The sequence below is a fragment of the Bubalus kerabau genome, chromosome 18 (genome assembly GCF_029407905.1).
Source record: "Bubalus kerabau isolate K-KA32 ecotype Philippines breed swamp buffalo chromosome 18, PCC_UOA_SB_1v2, whole genome shotgun sequence".
Classification (NCBI taxonomy): Eukaryota; Metazoa; Chordata; class Mammalia; order Artiodactyla; family Bovidae; genus Bubalus; species Bubalus kerabau.
In genome coordinates, this window is record NC_073641.1 from 38,734,840 (window position 1) to 38,747,618 (window position 12,779).

Below are 12,779 nucleotides of genomic sequence, written 5' to 3' on the forward strand. Positions count from 1 at the left end.
AAGTTTAGAGTTGAGCTAATGGTAATGCACCAACCTTGGCTTAATTGTCACAAGTGCAATGTGATGTGGTAATGTAAGATGTTAACAGTAAGAGGAACTGGGTTAGGGGTGTACTTGAACTCTAGACTACCTTATAGCTTTTCTGTAAATTAAAAAATATTCTGAAATTAAAAGTTTACTAGAATTTTGAACTGGAAATATCAAAAGACCTCTTCATTTGAGCACACATATCTATATTTTTCACCTCTTTCAACTGAAAAGGTCAAGAAGTAATGATACCCCAATATCAGTGAACATGTGCAGCAACCAGATTTAGTCTTGAATACCACTCCCATAACAAAACAGCTGTCTGTGGAAAAATCCTTACTCTGGAACTTGGAAAGGCATGTACTAAGATAATAAGTAAGCTTTTAAAGACTAATAAGGTCATGTCAAAACACAGAAATCAGGGACTCCCACTGGGGGTCTCCCCACCTGGTGGAGTCCCCCCACCAGGGACTCCAAATCTTGGACAACTTAAACATCAAAAAAAATAATAATAATAATAATGACTCCAACTGACTGAAACACAGGAAAATTTTTAAATTATAAATACTGGTAACTACAAAAGAAAAAAAACACAATCATCATCACCAATAGCAACAACTCATTTAACAACACTAATCTGTAAGCTAAAAATGAGTAATAAAAGGGTAATAACTAAGCATTTATCCTGACTCTTCAGTAGGAATTGTATTTCACAGGAATCAATTAATATCAGTTACTGAAGAAAAAGTACTTCTTTTAGAAGAGTGCCAACAAGTAAAAGCAGATGAAATAGCAGAATTAGAAAACCACTATCTTACAATACTCAATGAAACAAAATAAATGATTCAGGTATGAATAATCAATGGATGCTAAACTTATTAATTGAAATGATGAATAGAATCTGGATATTAACGTGGTACCAAGGTATTTTCCCACAAAGTTCTTGCCTATCTCAAGTATGTAATATTAACTTTACAATGGAGAAATCAGATATTCCAACTTACCCCAGGGATCAGTCTTAATTTCTAGTCACTAATAGTGACAACAACCAGATAATACATGCCACCTGATATTAGACAATATGGATTATAATCAAGCCTTTGGATCTTCTATAGGAAATACAGGAGATAAAGAAGAAACTTAGATGATATCAAAAGGAAGCAATTAGAAAATCAGGAAGGAAAAATCTCATAGAGGACAACTAGACCTGTCTTTTAACAAAGTTATGGCAAAGAAATGGTTAAGGAAGGGTCACTGTAGATTAAAAGATAAGTAAGAAAGGTACAAAATAGACGTGTTGTGTATTACTTGATTGGATCCATGTCTGACAAACCAGCATTAAAACACATTTTGAGAGCAAATGAGGGAATTTAAATATGGAATGTTAATTAGAAATATTGAGGAATTCTAAAGAATTTTGTTAAAAGTAATAATAGAACTACATTTACATAGAAAGCATCTGTCATTTTAAAGGGAACACACTGAAGTATTTCAAAGTGAAAGGTCTGTGTTTTTTTTAATATTATAGTTGATTTATAATATTAGTTTTAGGTGTATAATAGAGCAATTCAGTATTTATGGATTATACTCCATTTAAAATTACTACAAATTAATGCATATATTTCCTTTTGTTATACAATATACCTTTGTTGTCTATTTATCTTATACACAGTGGTCTGTATCCCCTTAATCCCATACCCCTATGTCACCCCTCTCCCTACTCCTCACTGGTAACCACTGGTTGAGCCTCCCCATCCATGAGTCTGTTTCTGTTTTGTTATATAAAAACAGTGTCTTCACTTTTAAATAATTCAAAAATTACAAAAATGAGCTGAAATAAATAAAAACGTATTTATAACTGCTGCTGCTGCTGCAGCATAACTGCTAAATTTAGGTAAAGAGTAGATGGCTATTATACTAATCTCTCTATTTGTCTCTCCATTTGAAATTGTTTACAGTAAAAAGTGAATTATAGATGAATAGGTAAATAGATATAAAATATACACTGAGTCAATAAAATGCTTCCCCAGTGGTTCAGCAGTAGAGAATCTGCCTGCCAATGCCAGGAACCACAGGAAACAAGGATTTGATCCCTGGGTTGGGAAGATCTCCTGGAGGAGGAAATGGCAAGCCACTCCAATATTCTTGCCTGGAGAATCTCATGGAGGATTCTTGCCTGGAGAATCCCATGAACAGAGGAGCCTAGGAGGCTACAGTCCATAGGATCACACAGAGTTGGACATGACTGAAGCAACTTACCATATACACACGAGTCAAAAAAAAATCATAAAAAGCAGGGAGAGTCACATTACTTAGAGATCAGGAGCAAGTGATGGCAAAGTTAAATAGTTGTCATGATTTAAAGGATTAATATTCACGTAACATTTGCAATTTTAGAGTTTTATATTAATTTTATATGTTGTCAAGAATTCTATTTCTTCCATCTAAACCTTTGATAGCTCACAATTACATACAGGATGCAACAATTTAATTACAGAAGAGAAAATAAGCTTATTCTTGGTTTTTTCCTGCATTTTCAATTATAATAGTGTAGCAAATGACACATTTTAATAAATAATAGAGCACTGGCTTGAAACTCATGAGACATCTATTCTCTTCAGAGATGATTATTAACAAAGCACTGAACAGGGACTTCCCTGGTGGTCCAGGGGCTAACACTCCACGGTCTCAATGTAGGCGACCTGGGTTCAATCCCTGGGGAACCCAGGGAACTCATGCCACATGCTGCAACTAAGACCTGGTACATACAAATTAAAAAAAAAAAAAAGCACTGGATAGTCCTGAACAAGTCACCTTATAGCTATAAAGACAGAAGGAAAGCATAATCCCTTTATGTATCAAGAGACTATCATGTGGGAAAAAGGCATATAAACAACATACTTTATGTACATTTTCAAAAGGTCATCATACTAACTCAAGATGAACGTCACTATTTTAAATCATCAGAGCTATTTTAAATACAGCCATCATTGGAGATACTGGAGGGCTTTTTGTATTTTTTTGTTTTTGTTTTTTCCTTTCCAATTGATTATTTATTTGACATGATCTATTTAGCGAATTTTCAAATTTTTACTTCAGACAGGCTGCAGAAAAATCCCGGCATCTCGTTTAGATGCTTTAACCATCACTTTCATCACAAAAGGTTCATGGAAGCAAACGCTCAACAGTCCAGACAGGAACTTTCTCTATACAGTTAATGGAACCCAGAGCTTACAAGTGGAGATTAAGCAAAAAGACATTAAGCCTACAAGTTCAGGTTGAAGATAAAACTAGATTTATACCCCATTCACGTAAGAGTGAAACTGGGTCTGAATAACCAGCTAATCCACATATCTTGAATATTTTAAAATCTTATCTTTGAAAGCTCATTTACAATATACATCATGTTGTATCAGCAAGTTAACAAGTTTCACCAATAAAATCCATTTCTGATATCCAATAAGCTAAAAGCTCAAAGGTGGTCAAAAACAGAAACAAGAGGGTGGCTTACAGTAGCAACACATAAAGCCCTTTAGGATACAGTGCTAGCTGACCACACCTGCACAGTGCAGCACCCACTAGCACTTGGCTATTGGCTTAACATATGCTATACACATATACATAATATTACACAGTAGCTACTGAAGTGTTTTAAACTAGACAGTAACAATTTCTAAATAAAACGCTTTTTAAAAAACACAACAAAAGACAGAAAATGTTTTTAGAACAGATTCATGTAACTAAAGGGAACTTACTAAAATAAAAGGTACACTTTCCTTTCATCTGAATAACGAAGGTAGAATACAGTCATGTAAACTTACTGTATTCTGATAAAAATCATCATAAATGGAATTCAAATAACCAGAGACTCTGTCTTCAAAAATGAAGATATTAAGTTGCATAATACATACCATTCACAGGGCTGAAGGGATCGAAATGCCTTAAAAGAAGCATCCATTCCAGCAAAATCCCAAAATTTAACATCATAGTCATATCCTCCAGTCACCAAACGGGCACCTGAGGGATCCAGACCCAAAGCAGAAACCTGTTATTTAAAAACAAAAAAAAATTAAATGGAGAGAAACTATTTATAGCCTATTATAACCCCCATTTCCTTTCTCTAACCCTGCTGCTGCTACTGCTAAGTCGCTTCAGTCGTGTCTGACTGTGTGTGACCCCATAGATGCCAGCCCACCAGGCTCCTCTGTCCCTGGGATTCTCCAGGCAAGAATACTGGAGTGGGTTGCCATTTCCTTCTCCAATGCATGCATGCATGCTAAGTCGCTTCAGTCATGTCCAACTCTGTGTGACCCTATGGACAGCAGCCCACCAGGCTCCCCTGTCCATGGAATTCTCTAGGCTAGAACACTGGAGTGGGATGCCATTCCCTTCTCCTCTTTAACCCTACTTCCTACCTTATAGGTGCTGAAAATATAGATCACTAACTGCTATTACTTATGAAAAGTAAAAATGGATAGCACCTTTTAAATCATTTGACTTTGTTATTATGAGTATTATTTCCTTGAAATACAAGAAAATATTTTTGTATTTATTTTAATTGGAGGATAATTATAATATTGTGATGGTTTTGCCATACATCAACATGAATCAGCCATAGGCATACATTTGTCCCCTTCCTCCTGAACCCTCCTTCCACTTCCCTCCCCACCCCATCCCTCCAGGTTGTCACAGAGCACCAGCTTTGGGTTCCCTGGGTCATACATCAAACTCCCACTGGCTATCTATTTTAATTTAATCTAATCACCAGCTTCATCCCAGCTTCTCTACCATATACTCTGAATAGCTATCACTGCAATTTCATATGATACACTAAGTTGCCTTGGAATATAAGTAGGTATCTTAAAAACAATTCACTTTTTCAGTAAAAGATTTTGAGAAAGCCTTTTAAGATTGACTGTTACTAAATGAAGAACACATGAATCTAAAATTACCAAAATGAGTCATGTGAGTAGAAACCATAAATCAATTTAACAAAACAGAGCAAAGTGGAAATTATTATCTTGTGAATATGGCTAAATGACTCTAAGTATCAGATCAGATCAGATCAGTCGCTCAGTCATGTCCGACTCTTTGCGACCCCATGAATTGCAGCACGCCACGCCTCCCTGTCCATCACCAACTCCCGGAGTTCACTAAGACTCACGTCCAGTCACCTTAAATAATTATTTTTAAACATGAGTTTATAAGTAACTAGCCACATTAAAATATCACTTATACTGGTTCCATAAACTATTTGCTTTCCCTGTTAACTTTCTGAGGTCCAACTCACATACAAATATCCAATGTGTAGCTCACTGTTCCTGAGCTGTATTTAACATTCTCATCAAAGTAGTTAGTCCCTGGATCTACTGCCTCTCAGAAGGAAAGAACTGCATTTGGACTGCACATTAAACGTGATTGTCATATATGAGACAGAAAAAGGATCACAGTTTGAAATAAAGAAAGGGAAGGCCATATAGAAAGTTACTATAAATCAATTCTCTAAATAGACATGAAAAGTTAAGTTATAGAAGAAATCATATGAAATCTGGAATTTGCTTAAAATAACCCCACAAGGTAGGCAGATGGCATGGGGGAAAGGAGGTTTATTAGAAATGTGAAGTATACAGGAAACAAGATGGGCCTTATGTCAACAACTGGTAGGGCTCAGATATACATATATGGGAATTCCTTTCAGTATTCTCTATAATTCTGTGAATGGGTAAACATTTTTACAAAAACTAGTTTAAAAAAAAAACAGACATATTTGAAACAGACATATAAAAAAACAGACATGTAAAAAAAGACCTATTTCCAAGAAATTGAAATACATATGCAAAGGCAGGACTGCCCCCCCCCACCAAAAATAGTTAACCTAACAGTACAACCAGAAGCTCTGATTTTTAATGTGCAAAATAACAAAGTATTGCTTAAATTGTATACATTTATTTTATTTTTTAATTTTAATTATATACATTTTTAAAGATAAAATTTGCTTTGAAAAAATATGAATATTTATTCATATATAGAATTTAGAAAGATGGTAACGATAACCCAGTATGTGAGACAGCAAAAGAGACACAGATGTATAGAACAGTCTTTTGGACTCTGTGGGAGAGGTGGGGGGGGGATGATTTGGGAGAAGGGCATTGAAACATGTATAATATCATATATGAAGCGATTTGCCAGTCCAGGTTCGATGCATGATACTGGATGCTTGGGGCTGGTGCACTGGGATGACCCAGAGGGATGGTACAGGAAGGGAGGTGGGAAGGGGGTTTCAGGATAGGGAACATGTGTATACCCATGGCGGATTCATGTTGATGTATGGCAAAACCAATACAATATTGTAAAGTAATTAGCCTCCAATTAAAATAAATAAATTTTTTTTAAAATGTTAACAGGAAAAAATATATATGAATATTTAAATAAAATGTATTATTTATCTGTTATTAACAGAACTATCTGTTGCAAAAATCTCTAAATGACAGGAAAGCTTCCTTTTTAAGTACTAGTAGTCTATAATTTTTTTTATTTACTGAAATTGAAAATTGGTAAAATTCTTTCATGATTTCAGAATAAAAATATAAAAATGTGATTTAATAAAAAGTAGGTATAGTATAAAGAACTAGATGGAAATGGCAGCAATGAAAGGCAGCAATTCTCAGATATTTTGGTTTCAAGACCTTTTACACTCAAAATCTTTTGAGAACCCCTAAAAATATCTGTTTATGCAAGTTATGTGCCAATATTTACCATAGCAAAAATCAAAATTAAGACATTTATAATATTTACTGTTTACTTCATTTAAAATAATAATACTTTATAACCATTATACTATAACCATTATAATAATGTACTTTATAACCATTTTATGGAAACAATATTTTCAAAAGTAAAAATTTCAGTGGGGAAAATATCATTATATTAGCATACATGGCTATTAATTCTATCATTTGCATTATTTCTGGATCTATTTCTATTGATTGATATGTTTCTGCCTTGTTATGGGATTTTACTTCTTTACATGTCAGATATCTATTAGAAAAAAAGGTTGCTTCATTATAAAGGGAAACCAAGATAATTTTATTCTTTTATTCATTCACAAGCAAGTTTCATTCACTCAACTATCATTTTTAATAAAATACTATTAAATCTGTTTTTTACAATAAGATAGGTGGCACTAGTGATAAAGAACCCATCTGCCAATGCCGGAAACTTAAGAAACGTGGATTTCATCCCTGGGTCAGGAAGATTCCCTGGAGAAGGAAATGGCAACCGACTCCAGTATTCTTGCTGGGACATCTGAAGGACAGAGGAGCCTGGCGGGCTCCAGCCCATGAGGTCGCACAGTCCATGAGTTCGCAAAGAGTCGGACATGACTGAAGTGACTTGGCTAAATGATTTCATCTTACACCTCAAAAGTTTTACACTGCTTTAATTTTTAAATTAAAAATGTAAAATGCTTTTGAACTGTGGTATTGGAGAAGACTCTTGAGAGTCCCTTGGACTGCAAGGAGATCCAACCAGTTCATCCTAAAGGAAATCAGTCCTGGGTGTTTATTGGAAGGACTGATGTTGAAGCTGAAACTCCAATACTTTGGCCACCTGATGCGAAGAGCTGATTCGTTTGAAAAGACCCTGATGCTGGGAAAGATTGAGGGCAGGAGGAGAAGGGGACGACAGAGGATGAGATGGTTGGATGGCATCACTGACTCAATGGACATGGGTTTGGGTGGACTCTGGGAGTTGGTGATAGGGAGGCTTGGCATGCTGCAGTTCATGGTGTCGCAAAGAGTCAGACACGACTGAGCGACTGAACTGGACTGAATTTTTAAATAACATAAATAAATGTGACAATTATAAAATATAATCCATGAATCTAAGGAATGTAATCTTTAGAGTCATACTAAGCTTATGTTCATTTCTTATCTCAACTTCCACCTAAAAAATGAACTCAGGCCTCTTACTGATACAGAAATGAAGTTAATGGTAATGAGAAATTTTCCCACACTATAATAAAAAAAAGTATTTGAGTTTCATTTCTTTCTTTCATTTACAGTGTTCCTATATTGAAGAAAGAGGGTTTAAAGCCAACAATAACCATGACAATTTCCTTAACAATAACAATAACAATTTCCTTAATGAATAAGTGTTCCTATTTTAAATGAAATGCAATGGCTATTTTGACTGAACAGAAAGGTAATCTGTTTTCCTTAATGTCCATCATTAAGGAAATGTCTATCACAATTTCTTTGTGATATCAGTTGATTGTATAAGTATATCATATTAGTTCACTTTTCCATAAGAGCCCTGTTATTGAGGGAAAATAATTAAATTTTTAAAACTTACTGTCTTAGTGCCATGCTTTAGTGTTATTTCATGTGAGTCAGGGATCTTTCGGACAGGATTCTGAAAAAAGAAAATTCCATGACATTAAAAAGTAATATACCATATTTGAGAGGAACTACATACATTCACAGGAAATTTAATTTTTAAAAATTGCATCACTGGCTTTTTAACACAAAACTTTAAAAAATTGGAAATAAAAAGTGTGAGTATATCATTTCTGAACTTCTAGATAGATTATAATTGGTCACTCTGAGCTGATAATAAATTTATCTTATATCTCTAAAAAGCTAAACCTAAAAAATTCTTTAGGTTGTATGAAACTTTAAGATCCTCTCCATACGGAAAATTCTTAAAGTCCTCTTTTCATTGGTACTTGGGCATACCTTAAAGTATTTATGCACTTAACTTCTAATAGACAACACATTTGTCTTAGAATTTGCACAGGATATATACCTTTTAACCCATAAAAGATTAAAAAACAAAAAGCTAATATTCAAATGGGACAAATACGGAATTCAGTGATTGATCAATTCAAAAAGCCTTTATTAAAGTGGGATTATACTAGATGCTAAGTAGCATTAGACACAGCCTCTACTCATCTCCCCTCCCAAGAGGGAAACACCAATAACTCTGCATGCTATGTTAAAAAGGGTATGGACAGAACAATGGAGGGACAGAGACAATGGATTTATGCATAAACCAGACATAAGAGGTCACAGCGATCATTTACGTAAGACGTTTCATAGTTTAATCAAGTCTCCATTATCCAAGTGTAGGGTTACTATACTAAAATTATACAGTCATTACAATTTCATGCTAGGATTATCTTGCAATCTACTTAATTAAACATGTGCAATCTACAGACTTTGGTTTCTGACTTCCCTCCTTCTTCAGGATCACTGATGAACGAATCAATCACCAGTTCATTCTAGTTTATCTTAAATCTTTCCCCTACTATGGCTCTCTCTTCTCAGCATATGAACAATGAAAGTACTTCCCATACTAAAGCACACACACACTAACTTCCCCCTATGTTTACTGCTGTATCATTATCTTTTCTTTCCTCACACTACATTTACACTCAGTGCCTCTACTTTCTTTCACCTTCTGCTTCTACCATTTAAGCATTTGTCATTTAATTCCTAATGTCTAGTAGAGTTTTTAGCACTTAAGGGACTCTTAGTAAGTATTTCTTGAATGAATAAATATTATTAATGCTCCAGGACACTTCACAGACCTTAACCGGCACATCTGACCTTTCATCAGTATGATAACTTCGTAACTATTTCCTCCACCTTGAAAAATGCTCCTTCTTGGGAGGAATCAGCCTTGACAAAAAGCCAGAAAATCTAGGGTTTTAAAATCAAGCTCTGATACTCATTAACCCTGTCATAACCTCAGAAGAGTAATGACTTTCAGTTTCCTTATTTGCAAAGAGGATAACAACATCTGTCCCGTAGGTTTTTGTGAATTAAGTGTTGTAAAGGTCATAATACAGAGTCTGGCACAAAGTAGGTGCTAAATAAGTGACAGCCACCATTTATCCTAAGGCATAGCTCCTGTCTGTCTCTCTGGTCATATTAGTTTATTTCTAGGCTTCGCCTCCTCTTTATTTGTCTAATTTCTACTCACCCTTTAAGACTCAATTCAGATGTGACCTACTCCCTTCTGTGCTGTGCTATGCTTAGTCAGTCAATCATGTCCAACTCTTTGCTACCTCATGGACTGTAGCCTGCCAGGCTCCTCTGTCCATGGGGATTCTCCAGGCAAGAATACCATACTCCCATAACAACTTCACCTTGTCTCGTGTGTGCATGCTCAATTGCTTCAGTCATGTCCGACTCTTTGTGACCCCATGGACTGTAGCCCACCAGGCTCCTCTGTCTATGGGATTCTCCAGGCAAGAATACAGGAGTGGGTTGCCATACTCTCTTCCCAGGGATCTTCCCAATCCAGGGATCAAACCCATGTCTGGGTGCATCTCCTGCATTGCAGGTGGATTCTGTACCCACTGAGCCACCGGGGAAGCCCCACAGAACCTATCATAAAACATCGTAGTTTTTGACCTGTCTGTCTCCACACCATTCCCTAACCAAACTGCAAAACAGATACTTCTCAAAGACTGTGAGTACACACACATACACATATTGTCTCTAGGTCCCTAATCTATAAAACACCTGGTATATTGCAGGCACACAAAAGTTTGTAGAGTGAATTAATGGCTGTTAACACTGTTTACCTTGTAAATCACATTAGATAATCTTTAATTTACCTCAAACATTAGTGTTTATGTCTATAAAGAAGAGCAGGTAGGTGCTATCCATCAGGTGAGTCTGCTGAGTGACAGTCAAAGATAACTGGCAATTTTCCAAAAGTAAAAACCTTTGAAGACCAAATGATCCTGTCCCAGGCTAAAAAAGCACATATAAAGTTGCAAGTATAGAGAAATAAAGGTGGTTTTGTTTTAGACTTGTTTGCCTCTGAAAGTGGCTATAGTTCATTAGCACCACAGATCAGTAAAGAACATCAGGAACCCAGAGGCACTGCACAAAAACACTGACCTCACAGTAACCCAAGGAACTGCAGGAGAGCTTGCAGTTTATTTCAAGACAAAGATATTACAGAATGGTTCACGATCTCTTAGAAAGTCTTACACACACCAATCTCAGGTATACCAATATTCCAACACAATTTTCAAAATAATTTAAAAGTTGAACAAATGAATTCTGGACTACCTCTATATTAATTATGTAAACCACTGCTTCCTTTGCAGTTGACAATATTTGTAAGTAATAAAAACTCATGTAAAGGTGCTAAGTACTCTTACAAGAAACAGGAGAACAGTTTAATTGTTTTACTTAGAGAAGAATCTATTACTATCATTTCATAACCAATGACTATTTTATCACTCAGGAAAGAGAAACACTGTCACCAAAAGGAAGGATGAAAATTATTTCACTGAGTTCAATGCAGAATGTGCCTATATATAGACAATTTTTGACATTTAAAGAAAAAACTTGCAAGAACACAGAACAACTTAGTATTTACATTAGGAGTAAATTAAATATTTAAATAAATATTGCTTACATTTAAAATCAAAGTTTTACTGGAAATCATGTAGGGCATAACTCACAAAAAGCCCATATAATTGGCACAACTAAATCATCTAAAATAGTAGCAATCCATCTTTTGGTAGCATATCATTTGATGGTGACTGTTCTTTGTCCAGAACTTTTACTAATGACTTTTTGAAATATGGCTTAGTGTGAAATTTGCTATAACAGTAAAACATTTTCAAGATTTGCCTGCCAGAGGACCTCATAAACTACAAGACCTCAATGAAGTCATTTACTGCCAAAATTCATAACAAGAGCTACAGTCTTAATGGAAGATGGGAAAAGATACCAGTTTCTGTTTTCGTTTGATTTTAAATGCCAACCAAAGGATTATTTCCCAGGCTCTTTTGTTTACCTCAATAAGAACAATGATAGCAAACATATCTGGAGTAACATGAGCAATTCCATCTGATGTACATACATCCTTACAGTGTTTTCAAAAGAACTGAAAATCATTAATAACCTTTCTGGAATAAATTTGTCATAAATTTTAAAAGTTAGATATATATAGTACTTTGAGCCAAAATAAAAAAGTCTCAGTTCAGTTCAGTCGCTCAGTCATGTCCGACTCTTTGGGACCCCATGAATTGCACGCCAGGCCTCCCTGTCCATCACCACCTCCCGGAGTTCACCCACACTCATGTCCATCAAGTCGGTGATGCCATCCAGCCATCTCATCCTCTGTCGTCCCCTTCTCCTCTTGCCCCCGATCCCTCCCAGCATCAGAGTCTTTTCCAATGGGTCAACTCTTCACATGAGGTGGCCAAAGTACTGGAGTTTCAGTAGCATCATTCCTTAATTCCCTTATGCTACTTCTGCTAAGTCACTTCAGTCGTGTCCGACTCTGTGCAACCCCATAGACAGCAGCCCAGTCCATCAAGTCGGTGATGCCATCCAGCCATCTCATCCTCTGTCGTCCCCTTCTCCTCTTGCCCCCGATCCCTCCCAGCATCAGAGTCTTTTCCAATGAGTCAACTCTTCGCATGAGATGGTCAAAGTATTGGAGTTTCAGCTTTAGCATCAGTCCTTCCAAAAAAATCCCAGGGCTGATCTCCTTCGGAATGGACTGGTGGGATCTCCTTGCAGTGCAAGGGACTCTCAAGAGTCTTCTCCAACACCACAGTGCAAAAGCATCAATTCTTCAGCACTCAACTTTCTTCACAGTCCAACTCTCACATCCATACATGACCACTGGAAAAACCATAGCCTTGACTAGACGGACCTTTGTTGGCAAAGTAATGTCTCTGCTTCTGAATATGCTATCTAGGCAGGTCATAACTTTCC

At 36.0% G+C, this 12,779-nt stretch overlaps 1 protein-coding gene across 1 annotated transcript in view; it reads right to left on the bottom strand.

Moving 5' to 3' along the window:
- The window catches only part of WDR70 (WD repeat domain 70), a 283,113-nt gene that overhangs the window by 224,087 nt on the left and 46,247 nt on the right, over nucleotides 1–12,779 (bottom strand). Inside the window, exons 6-7 of the mRNA XM_055554926.1 lie at nucleotides 8,380–8,439; nucleotides 3,939–4,072 (exon numbers count right to left, since the gene is read on the bottom strand). Of these exons, the coding sequence (XP_055410901.1) occupies nucleotides 3,939–4,072; nucleotides 8,380–8,439 (194 nt within the window). The remainder of the gene's footprint in view (nucleotides 1–3,938; nucleotides 4,073–8,379; nucleotides 8,440–12,779) is intronic.